This window comes from Gymnoscopelus braueri, assembly GCF_963280865.1.
Source record: "Gymnoscopelus braueri genome assembly, chromosome: 18".
NCBI lineage: Eukaryota > Metazoa > Chordata > Actinopteri > Myctophiformes > Myctophidae > Gymnoscopelus > Gymnoscopelus braueri.
This window is the reverse complement of record NC_137618.1, coordinates 32,775,401-32,788,436: the sequence shown is the minus strand read 5'-3', so window position 1 is coordinate 32,788,436 and position 13,036 is coordinate 32,775,401. Positions and strand designations below refer to the sequence as shown.

Below are 13,036 nucleotides of genomic sequence, written 5' to 3'. Positions count from 1 at the left end.
TACATTGGGAAATCGCGTGAAATCGTTTATAAATTTAACAACAAATGTGTCTGTAATTGAGAGCATGGAATTGAGAGATTGAGGATGCCACTAGTCTTTCTAAATTATGCACTCAGTATTGAATTGTACTGGCAGTCTTATTAGAAGAAGAAATGTACTACTATTACCAGTGAATAATGAAAGGGGGAAAAAAACAATAATGAAAGGCCATGCAAAATGAAAGACAACAATAATGCAAGGTCTACAGTCTGCATCATGAGGTCAGCTTATTTGCATTTAACAAGTTAAATTGCCATATTCCTCCACTGAAGATAATGAGACAATGCAATTATATATGGGTTGAACCATTATCCCAGCTCCCCAGAGGACTCAAATCCTGCAGGGTATCAACACAACACAATTAAAACGGTGTGGCATTTAGAACCTGCCATATAACGTGTTTAAGTACCCCACGAGGTCTCAGTATGTTGGAGAGCAGGATTTACTTTCATAAAAGCAAAGTGAAATCTCCAGCTGATATGTTATTACAGTATCATCTGATGCTTTGGAAAATGGTGATACATTTTTATATTCCTTTGAGATCTTTCAATAAATGCACTGCTGCAACTTCTGTGCATGAAGCCTACTGTGTTCTCGAATGCTAACATTGCTTTTCATTACTAATTCAGCTGTAGCCATCCCAAGCCATAGTGTGATGCTAATTCAATGTGAAACGTGCACTGAAAAAAAGAAAGAAAAAAACACATGAAAGGAAACTGTGTTTGTCATCTCCATTATTAACAGTGGACGGACTACACTGTGCAATAGTGTATAAAGCAATATATGCAATACAAAAATAAATAAAAACAGTAATTTGCTAAAAGTGATACTAAATACTGATTATTGATTATGCATTGTACTGATGATATTTTTCTCTGTCTCACAGCTCAAAAGCTGCATTAATGTAGTGGCATGGCACACAGTAAAATGTTCAGTGTTCATTTAAAATGGACCTAAATCTATAAGGGATAATCACCTTTAAGGGACTGAGGGTTTTACTGTACATTGACCTGAATATTAGCCTTAGCCTCCATCTTTCTGATACAGTCACATTAAGATCTGAAGCAGTGACGGCTCGTCCATTATGTGCTCGTCCCACCCTGAGCTCTATTCTGATAGTAATCATTGCTATAGAGAGTGTTTGTTCAGTAACAGGGGTTTCTCCAGCTCTCTATTAACCCATTAAGCCCGGGAACGCATCTGTGTAATTATTTTCAAAAATAGCAGATCTACAAGCTCATAGCGCGGCATTTATTTATTTTTTGAAAATTTGTGCAAATCTTTGAATATATATATATCTTAAAAGCAAACATTTGTAACTTAAATCTTTGCTTCTGGGGATTCTACAAATACCTTCTAAATCCTACAGTTTTTTGAAAAACGTATGTTTCTATATCAGTGGTTCTCAAGGACCCGCAACATTATATGGATTTGGCCGTGGACCCCCATCTAAACATGTTTTGTTCCAGGGACCTCAGAAGCAAAGATTTGAGTTAAAAAAAAATCGCTTTAAAAGTATATACAGTATATTAAAAGATTTGACACATTTTCACGATTTTCTTTCAAAAATAGCAGATCTACAAGCTCATACAGCACTCGGTGCCGCGCTATGAGCTTGTATATCTGCTATTTTTTTATAGCCCAGGATATCTTAAAATGACACAGATGCGTTCCCGGTCTTAATGGGTTAAACAGAAAATAGCTCAATTTCAGGTTGGGATACCAATTTTATTGATTCAGAGACACATACTGTATTTGTAGTCTGCACGTAGGTAAATTACATTCGAAAATGCAATATGACAATGTTAAGTTAACCAGCTGATAGTATATACTGTATATATATATACATACATACAGTCGCCCACCCTGAAAGATTTGCCAGCAGCCACCACTGACCTAAAGTGTTTCCTCTGTGCGTGAACTACATTGACTGAGCCAAAATAAGCACTCATTAGGAAGCAGAACATTCCATCAGGATCAATGCTACAGTAGATGTCAGGCCCCCGCCTACTACTTTGCCAGGCTATTTTCATTCACACAGACATCTTTGTCTTGGTTGTAAATGTCAGCGGGGCTCATCTGTTTACAACCACACCTGATTTACAGCGCAGTAACATCCTAAACCTGTTGTCACCCAGGCACGTGCTACAAATCTACAGGTCCGGGAGTCCAGACGTTGGCCATTCTCTGGGCCGGACACTGGATATATTTGGATATAACGGCCATCTTATCTCGACAAATAGGCTACCTCCAAGTGAGATCAAAATGTGATTCTGATGACTGCTGCACTGTTAACAGACAGTTCATTACAACCCCAGATGTGGTTGCAACCAAAGCATCACCAGCTGAAACAATGTCCTATGTTGCTGGTGTTTTAAAGACCATGCAGGGTGCCTTGCGCCCTGCAACACTCTTTGGTGAACGTGATACACCCAATTTGTGTAAAACGTGCACTTCCCAACTTTTTTTTATACCTGGTGTAAACGTGTGACAAACTGAAGACTTGCATTCAGGGTTATTTGTTTCTGTATGTTATGCTTTCCTGTACCATTGTAATTAAAAACTCGATGATGCAAAACTAGTCCTACTATTCTAAATATTGAAAGTAAGGAATAAAGGCAGGTTAATTAAAAAGTTTTGCTTCTGGTGTGCACAGATTTGCAAAACCCTGATATAGTTTCATGTAATTACTCCCCAAAAAACAATTGCCAATTTCACAGAGAAAAAAAAGAATAGTCAATTGCCTGAAGTGGTCTTTCAGTAATACAGCACATTGCATCAGTGTTAATTATGTATTGACTATTAAGAAGATATCAGATTAGGGTTTAAATTAGATCAGACCTGAAAAAGAAGGGATCCATGATTTATTGAACACGTGCCATTCTGACCAAAATATCTGCAATACCTATACACTGCAAAATCCTGAGCTCCAATTTAACTCTCAGTCCAAATCTAAACTCTAGTGTTTTGTGACACTATGACACTAAGGATTCTGCAGTGTAGTTTAATTGTCTTTCGGCTCATAACAACATAATAATAATGTTACCTTCTCATCGTCCTCAGTAAAGAGTGCTCCACTTGAACTTTTGTTGATGGCCTGAGCAACTCCAATGATCTCTCCATCACTGTTGTGAATGGGCATGCACAAGAGTGAATTGGTCTTGTACCCTGTCAGCTTGTCAATTTCATCACTGAAACGTCGGTCCTGCAATCCATGGGGATGTCATGACATGAAAACACAATGTGTGTGGTGTTTCAATTAAATATTTTGACAACAGATCAAGTAATGGCAGCTATCTGCTCAAAGCAGGGGCTATCACAGTCATCCTAATCTGTTCAAGTCTGACTGAAAACATTTATTTCAAATAATTACTGCCGAGCTGGGATGTCAAAATGAGTGTTGAAGATGGCCAGACTTTGTAACACCATGGAACATCATTTTGGTTTGTTAGGCCAATCAACAAGTTTGGCAATAGACTCAATTTCTCCAAAACTATAATTTATACAATATCCCAGTAATGCCAATTACAGTAAACACTGCTAAGATGGGATGGGAATTATCTTTTTTTGTTTAAATAATATTTCTGTAGCTTTACATATTATACAGCACAGGATTTTACCAGCAGACCTGTTGGCTTGTAAACGTTTCCAGGCAGCCCTGTGGTATAGCCTACATTTTACAGCAGGTACACCTCTTGAATGATGATAAATCACTTACTTGACAGCAGACTGAATCTCTCTCTCTCTCTCTCTCTCTCTCTCTCTCTCTCTCTCTCTCTCTCTCTCGTTCTCTCTCTCTCTCTCTCACACACACACACACACACACACACACACACACACACACACACACACACACACACACACACAAACACAAAGTGAAAACGCACAAAGTGGAGCACACACACCTGATAGGCATCAGGAATGTTGACAGTCTCGCCATGTTCCGCAACATATCCAATTATTCCCTTTCCCCACGGGACCTGAACTTCATCCGAATTGCTCATGGAAGGTAAAAACGTGATGCCCGCATGCACGTCAAAGAATTTCGACACCAGTGTCCTCTTGTTGGCCGGTCCCTCCACCATGAACAAGGAACAGCGGTCGGCGTCCACCATAATACACACAAAAACCAGGATCTTGTAACTGAGACTCGTTAGATCCAAGTCGTTCGAGATGTCTTTGACGAGCTCCAGGAAGAACTCTCGCTCGTTGTGCTCCTTGAGGTAATACTTGAAATCGATGGCCGTGGACGGGTACTGGGGGATGTTCACCCGGGACTCCAGGAGCGCGCTCAGGATGTGGGCAGTGGTAGGGGGCAGAGAGCTGGCTTTCCTCAGCAGAGCTCTCCTCCGCATGCTGGTCAGCGGCTCCTGAGCCCTGGAGTTGCACTGCTCGTCGTAGGTCCTGTTCGCGTTCATGGCCTTTGACCTGGCGAAAGTTTTGCGCAGTTCCTTCTGCGTGACCCGCCTCTGGAGACCGTCCCCTCTGCTGGCCCAGCTGTCCGGCTTGCAGACGGTCTTCTCCGGCTCTGCTGCTGCTGCAGGCGCGGCTGATGCTGCTGACGCCGCTGCCGGAGCTTTGCTCGCCTGGCGGTTCTTGAGCCATTTGTCCACCATGCTCTGCTTGCCCTTTCGGTTCAGGTAGTCCTCGAACAACTCGGGATGCGTGTCCAGGAAACTTTCCACGTCAGAGAAGACCATGTTTGACACTGCCATCGCTTTTCTTCAGTTGGTCCTCCTCAGTGATGAACCGCATCCATGAAGTTACGCGGAGTAGCAATCTCATCTATGATGTTTTATTTGAGCATCAAAAATGTAATAATCCGACGGCACATCAACAACTTAAGATCCATATCGCGGGAAACTCCCCCGAAAGCTCAGCTTGGTTTGCATTTACCCGGGGAAAGGGTCTCTCTTCTTGCAGCCTATGTCCCCAAACATTTCTATACGTTGATGGTGGTTCATGAAATTAAAGCAAATAAATCATAATAGGCCTACATCTGTCAAATGAAAGGTGAAAGGGGGAAAAAAGCAAATATCACAAGAATCCACTATCTTGCATAGATGATGAACTATCTATCGCACATCATCACCGTCGTGTGGCTCCTCTTGTGTGCAAATGACGTTGAGCTCAGCTGTGGTTGGCGCGGTGCTGTTGACGCGCGCTCCGTCACACACACGCTCATAGGCTCCCTCAGGAGCAGTGATGGAAAAAGTATTTTTTTACTTAAGTAAAAGTATCAATACTGCAACGTAGAAATATCTGAAGTGGTTATGTATGTTTTGTAATAATAATCAAAATCTACAAAGTAATAGCCTAGTAGTTTTCAAATAATTGTAGTGGAGTAAAAAGTACAATATTTACCTCTGCTCTGAGATGGAGTGCCAGTGGAGTGGAAGTAAAAGTACTGAAATTTGGAAATACTCCATCAGAGTAAAAATACCTCAAAATTGTACTTAAGTACAGTACTTGAGTAAATGTACTTAGTTACTTTCTATCACTGGTAGTTGTTTAACGGGTTTGCTCTCCCTCTGCATGAGAAAACATCTGAAGTTAAACGAATAAATGAACGGACCTTTAAAAACTGAATTTGTTATTATTATTATTAATATCCCATCTTGCTTAATGAGGAGGGCCAGGCATGACACTCATACTTTGCAAATCTATAAGGTCCGCTACCGCTAGAGCAGTGGTTCTCAACCAGTGGTCCTCCTAAGGGGGTTCCAGGTGGTCCCCAGCTATGATGGAGAGTTGGTAACCAAATGGACCCTTATAGATGTTTAACTCCTGAGAGTAAATTGAAACATTTTACATTCTCAAGAGTTATTATTGTTAAACATATGCATTACTTAATTAAAGAATAGTTTTTTGACCAACGTTTCCCTGCTGTCTCTCCTACGGTACCAACATCAATACAGCATGGAATTGAGGACAACATCTTGTCCAGCGATAACAAAATATTTTAAAGGGTCTACACCATGAAAATCACTTTTTTCTTGGTTTTTTGTATTTTTTGGGGTCCCCAGTGTCTCTTATACCCCAAAAAATGTTTTTTTTTTTAATTCAGTCATTCCTTCTCATTTCATGGATTTCCAGAATGGGCGTGTCTGAACAGGCGATCTCAGAATGGAAATGTTTATGATGTCATAAACATTAATGATGGCAAACCCAATGTTAAATGAAAAGTGCCCGAATTGCTCCGAAACTTGCTCCCCCCCTAAGTGGGGGTCTACGAACAAATACTTCGGGCTCGGATTTTGGCTCCGCCCCCCGGAAGTGGGTGAAACAGGCACCTCAAACACTTGGTGGAATTGTTCAAAAATGTTCAAAGTGTTTTTTTTTTCGATTTTGTATTTTTCTTAGATGCTTCTTTTTATGCAGAATTTTTCCATATTTTTTATATTTTTTATATATTTTTTAAATATTTCTTTTTATTAACAGACAGAATTGCTCAGTAGCCCCCCCCTGCACAAGAGGACGTTTTGGTATTGCAGCTGAAAGTGCTGTATAAGCCAGAGACAATTGACTTGGGATGAGTATATCTGAGTGATGATTTAGGCTCAAACCTTTTGAAAAAGGTTTGAGGGACATACACCATATGATATTAAATATCAAATATATTTTTTAAATTCATGGTGTAGCTCCTTTAAGTCTTGGGGCTGAGAGGCTAAACCTCATCAAATGGTGGTTCCGTGGCTCAAATGCCAAATAAATAATGGACCTTGATACGAAAAAGGTTGAAAACCACTGCGCTAGAGGTTTAGGATTCTTAATTTAGGAATGAACAGCTGTGCTGAAGGCTTCTGGTCTCTAGGTGAATGTAAGGGTCGCAAAACTTTTGTTTCTGTTTGGCACTAGCCCTGAAACATGACTGTCATACCATGACAGTCATGGTGCCGAGTCCCCCTGGTCTAAAGTTGTGTTCGATTTTTTCACATTGCCATCTCTCACATAAACATAAACGTTCAGATTTCAAATATAAAGTGCTTACCACCGAGCCACGGATGTTACAAGGCGATGCGGACCGCGATGAGTACCCGTATCTCCCGTATTGTTCAATAAAAAGCATTTTAATCCCATCGCCGGCCATTTTCTTTTTTTGTTTTTTTTTGTTTTGTAATGTATCAGAGTGCAATACACCTCCCAACCATTAGTGTCGCATGGTTGAAAGTATCGGAGACAATTTGGAGAAAATGGCCGGCGATGGGATTAAAATGCTTTTTATTGAACAATACGGGAGATACGGGTACTCATCGTGGTCCGCATCGCCTTGTAACATCCGTGGCTCGGTGGTAAGCACTTTATATTTGAAATCTGAACGTTTATGTTTATGTGAGAGATGGCAATGTGAAAAAATCGAACACAACTTTAGACCAGGGGGACTCGGCACCATGACGCTTGTATACAAGCGTCATGTGAACCATGGCTAGTTTGGCACATGCGTTTTACTTTTGCACGTGTTGTTTCATCAGTGTTGTTGTATAGCCTATTATAATAACGCAGACTTATAAATCTATTACTATGCCCAACGTCAAATGGAGGGCATTTACAGGCATTATGGCCTCAATATTGCCACTACTTTGTAAACGTATCAGTCTTCCAAATGGAGCAATTGGAAATTGGGAAAACTGTAGTTACCCCTACCCCTACTGTAAATTCAACTATTTGCCGCCTACCTATATAACATTTATGTAGCATGTGCTATCAGTCTCTATAAATTGGAGACGTAAGTGCAGTTGCGGCCTTTTGACGCTAGAGGGAGTTAGACTCCACCACATCGAATGAAGAAAGTTCCTTAAAGCTTTTTTAGTCCAACCATTTCAGTTTAAACTCTTCTATTCTGTGTATGTATAGGCCAACAAAGCACCAAGAGCTGCACAAAACATGCTTTACAATAAAGCATAAAACCTGCTCTATTATAGGCCAAGCAAAGCTAGATTTCCTGAGAAAACCATAGTTTGATCCCTAAAGCTAGGAAGGAAAAACAACTCTTTTATAATTCCATATTTACACTACACACATGAACAAACACTATTAGATAACACTGCTTGTGTAATGTGTTTCTTTCAAGGAATTATAATAACTCCACTGTTGTAGAGTGGACTTCAGTACTTTATTGCTGGAATCAAGCGTCAGTTTGCCGGTGTCTACCAAGTGTTTGGCAAATACATCTAAATGAGTCCTTCATTCAATTAATGGTAAATCCTGGTGGTAATTTTTCCAGGATTTATTTCCAGTGTAGTCGTCTCACAAATAACAGAAAACATGACAATCCAAGTGGTAGTCAGCCATAATAAAATCAATTTACATAACAAAACAATAACATACAGTACATTATGTTATTGTGTGATGTTTTGTTATGGATTCTTTGTGTTTTAGTATTGTTTTTGTTGAACATTAAATAAAACAATATTACAACACATGATAAAATGCATAATATTTTCCAACAGCCAAGAATGTGTACAATATTTGAATGTTTTCAAATTAGTAGTTCATTTGATTGATGTATCAACGCCGTTCCATTGAGTAATGTAAGTATGTAAGTGTAAGTAAAATATACATTTCTAACAAGACTTGAATTTCTACAGGCACACATCAGCTACACTGACTCTAGTAAAGAAATAAAATAACATATGGTACTGGGACCTCTCCATAAATTATCTTATGGTCAGCCTGGACAGTTTGACCCTAGATTCCACAGAAGCCAGTTGAGCTCTTTGAAATAGCTCCTACCTACTAACAGCAAGAGCCCAAACCTACGACCCTAGTCTATTCTGATAAGATGGCAGCTTGTCTTTGGGCATTTGGTTAAACTTCTCAAACCAAGAAATGCAGGCAAATCAAAGTGGCATAAAATTGAAGTGAACATAGAAGTGAACATAGTATCACTATCCAAGATCTTAGAAGTTCTAGCTTAAATCTTTCTTGACCTAGGCCAAATTACTCTCAAACATTCAAACCAAGCATTTTACTAATTTTACTTTAAACTATAGGTCTTATTCAGTTTGATTCTGGAACCAAAAAGATATCCTGTTTTACCACGGTGCAAAAACAGCATGTTGTCAATGACCATCACCAATTTAACACACCGTTTGTGTAGAATCATCAGCGTACAAAATAAATACATGAATAAATGACATGATGTCAATCATGTCATTTATGTAAACTAAAACGGGACCTAAAATGCTAACCAGTGGAACATCACATGTTTAGGATCAGACAAATCAATAATATCAACCCTTTGTTCATGTTCACACCATACCAAATAAATTCCCTTTGTCGATCCCTTTACTTAAGGGGTTTTCAACAGGGGGTCCGGGACCCCTAGGGGGTCATCAGAGTTACTACAGGGGGGCCACCAAATCTTTGTGTGATTGAAACTTTTTTTTTTTTTTTTTCACATTAACCACTTGAAACCTAGCATCCCTATTCTGAGGGTAACATTAGCCGTAAATAGAGATCTACAAACCCACAATGCCTCGCGCTGCGAGGCGTTGTGGGCTTGTAGATCGACTATTTTTGGCAAAGAGGTTTGGTGAAGAGGGAAGAAAGAGCAGGCTAAGTACAAGTTTTCTAAGTCTTGAGTGGTTAAAAATACACAATAACATGAAACCAACACAATGATAGTGCTGTCAAACAAGTCTAAGCTATCTATGAAAAATATTGATCTGCAACACAATTTTATACAATATGTAGTGGGGATCTCTAGCTGCTTCATTTCTCTCTCAGCCAAGGGGTCCTTGGCCTGAAAAACGTTGAAGACCCCTGCTTTACTTATCTGGTCATTGTAATGTACACTGTGATTCAGTAACATATCAGATTAGATGCCAGTGCAGGGCTTAGTCTAAATCATGATCCAATATGCAGCTGAATTACATGAGGAAATGTTACTCATCTCCAAAGAACTCCAAGGCAAAGCACAAACCAAAATTAAGACAGAGAGTACATTTATTTTACTCTGCTGGAAAATTCAACAGACAGATAAATTAAGACAGTTGAGGTATGCATGCATAAGACATTAGCCAAATCTGGAGCAGAGACAGAACTTCAAAGGCATAGACATTGAATGATTAATTTTCAAATCTTTTCAATTTTAAATGCTGATAATGAAACCAGTAACCACTGAAGAGGGGGGAAAAAAAATCAGATGACAGACACATTTGCAAATATCTTCCAACACCGCTTTCATTCACTACATTCTGGAATACACAATATATGGTTCAATAATTTAAAGGCACCTGTTAAACCAGGGAATATCATTTACTCCATAAGAATGGAGGAACGTATCAAAAAAAAAAGAAATACAGTTGTGACAAATATGGAAACGTGTCGCATGCCTGCAGTTCTGCCTAGTATTGGAATTGAGACAACAGAATCTCAACATCGCACCAGAAGGCATATAGTGAAACAGCTAAGAGGTATCCTAGCTTCTTAGAAGATTATTGTCATCTGTACAGTTTACCAATAAAACACAAAAATGGTTAAGACATATCCGATTCCGAGTGTTCTATGAAGTTGCAGATTTCAGGTATGCTACAAGGTCAAGTCGCTCATTCTTCTTTTTGATGCCAGCAAAGATCATCTTTGTTCCTGGAATGTATTTCTTGGGGTTCTCCAAGTAAATATTCAGTGTGTCAGTGTCCCAGGTAATGCCTAAAAAACAAGGTGAGGAGAGAGGATTGTTCAGGAAAAGGATAATGAGAAAACCATCATGGCTAAATTATTATGACTCGACTGAACGTCTCTATTATCATTACCTTTGCTTTTGTTGGCGTCGGTGTAAGAATACCCAGCGGCCTGCCCGGTCTTGCGTCCAAACAGACCCCACAGGTTTGGCCCGACCTTGTGTTTCCCACCATCCTCCACAGAATGGCACTGGGCACACTTCTGGACGAATGCTTTCTTTCCTTTATTAATGTCGACAGGCATGGTTCCCTCTGTTGAGAGCAAAGAGACAGCAATTACAGTTAATTGTTAGAGACAAGAATTATGTGTTTAATATCTGTGGATGTTAATTTTGTCGACATTAAGCCAGGCAACAACTGGTACAACGGCTTTGTACGATTGACTACACGCTCCAATTTCAACATTTCGTAATACGGCCTGCTGTTACCTCATTCCACCACTAGAGGGCTTTACTAGTAGATTGCGCAACCAATGCATCTTCCCAAGGACGTGCAGTGTTGCCATGACGGTTTATTATAAGCGACATTGGGCTTCTTTTTCAATTAAGTTGCTTGTAAAAATTGGTGGTTGTGGTTTTTCAGACTTGTTTCTAACGTCACGTGTGGTTGCTTATTTAAGCTTGCTTCCAAATGTTTTGATTATTATTTAAACTAGTGGTTCTCAAATATTTTCATGAAAGAGTTTTGGGCCAGGGAGCATTTGTGTAGTTAGAATGTTTCAAAAAAAGATTCCACATTTTATTGCACGAGTTTTTGAAAATAGCAGATCTATAAGCTCACATGTAGATCGGCTATTTTCAAATAGCCTATGTATATAGGTTTTAAATGCTCAAGTGGACTAGCCCTAGTTGCTTCTTTTGGGCTTGTTTTTCCAGACCTGGTTGCATATTTCTCTCACAAAATATGGCAACACTGGGTTAGTCATATAATAGCAGGCAACAGTGTTCTTCATTATATTTAAAAACGTTCTTTAACACGAATAGGGTAATAAAGTAAATAATAAATACATATACATATATAGTAAGAGATTACAAAATGCCTTTAGAGGACGCTATCATCGTGAGTTCCTTCGGCCACAAAGGGCGTCCATAACGTTAAGTTTTGATTTTTTTTAAAGATTGTAATGAATCGTAAAATTAAGTGAGAAAGATACCCAGAGCATTGGGTACACAATGATAACGTCAATTAAGAACATCCGGATGGAATTTAAGATATAAAACTAAAGTAAATCCATTATATTTCGTTGCCTTTCTTTCCCATGATCTGAACAACTAACTCCTCCGTCCCAAGAAAGACCACGTTTCATGGAGGGAACGGTAAAACACCGGCAAACGTACATCAAATGGAGACATTTTGAAGTAGTTGTCATCCATGAAAACGTCGACACTTGAATTTAAACGACATTAAAACACCACTCTTACCTTTAAAGTGGATATTCCGTCAAGTTAAGTGAGAGTTAGTCCTTTAATTTCTCTCCGCGATCAACCGGCAAATGATTCACAGTCGCACCAAGGGCACTTCCTTTACGTGATACCAAAAATCAGTGTTGCCAGATTCTGCGAGACAAATAAGCAACAGGTCTAGGAAAACGAGCCCAAAAGAAGCGACTAGGTCATGGGTTTTCAGCTGGTGGTCCGTGAAGGTATAAGAATAGTGCAAATTACATTACACCAAAACACACCTCTTATACAAAACAGTAGGTTTACCTCCATTTCTTTAACAATGGACTTAGACACGCCTTTACTTTCTCACAGGCCAATAACTTTGAGGTAAATTGCATCTGGTCTACTGCGACTCCACCTCTTCACATCGGCGGATTTTTCAAAGGAATTAATTAGCACAAGACTTTAAAACAATATCATCAGTTATTTTGCAAAGGTATAACTTTAAAAATAGAAACTCATCATTCAATCATTTCTTCACAGTTTATGTACTTCAAGAAATGTCCAGACAGCATAGAAATATGTTATGTTAACCCAGAATAATAAAATAAAACAGAATAAAAATGATTACAATGAAAATAGACTTTATGCATGATATCCAATTAAATTTCCATGGCTATTTATCACCAAAGCTTTATTCACCTAATTCCTATAAATACTTTTGAAGGGTAAACTAAAGGATATTATTTAGTATGAGAAGTCATGTTTCTTCATCCAGCTTATTTGACCCATTTTACAGTTTTTAAGGGATCTTGCAAACAAATGCTATTTACAGTGACCACCTGTGTTCCCTGTCAAAGTCTTTCAGCCTTTGAAGTAAATGTGAGAACTGACTAGCCCTTTGTTAGGCAAACTCACCCCCTCTTGGCT

General features: G+C 39.2%; 2 protein-coding genes across 4 annotated transcripts in view; both read right to left on the bottom strand.

The window, feature by feature from the left end:
* pde11a (phosphodiesterase 11a) overlaps positions 1 to 4,754 on the bottom strand; it is a gene marked incomplete at its 5' end in the record, with an annotated part of 46,170 nt that extends 41,416 nt beyond the window's left edge. For 2 of the 3 annotated variants that reach the window (XM_080412409.1, XM_080412410.1), the window contains 2 exons: positions 3,086 to 3,244; positions 3,945 to 4,754. In XM_080412409.1, coding sequence (XP_080268535.1) covers positions 3,086 to 3,244; positions 3,945 to 4,754 — 969 coding nt within the window. Of the gene's footprint in view, positions 1 to 3,085; positions 3,245 to 3,875 lie in introns of all 3 variants that reach the window. The other variant, XM_080412408.1, reaches the window with a different exon arrangement.
* Positions 4,755 to 9,964: 5,210 nt separating this feature from the next.
* On the bottom strand, positions 9,965 to 12,258 carry LOC308106125 (cytochrome c-like). The gene is made up of 3 exons (XM_080457163.1): positions 12,146 to 12,258; positions 10,797 to 10,976; positions 9,965 to 10,692 (listed from the first exon to the last, which is right to left on the bottom strand). The coding sequence occupies exons 2-3, from the start codon at positions 10,966 to 10,968 to the stop codon at positions 10,547 to 10,549; spliced, it is 318 nt and encodes a 105-aa protein (XP_080313289.1). The 5' UTR covers positions 10,969 to 10,976; positions 12,146 to 12,258; the 3' UTR covers positions 9,965 to 10,546.
* Positions 12,259 to 13,036: the final 778 nt, after the last annotated feature.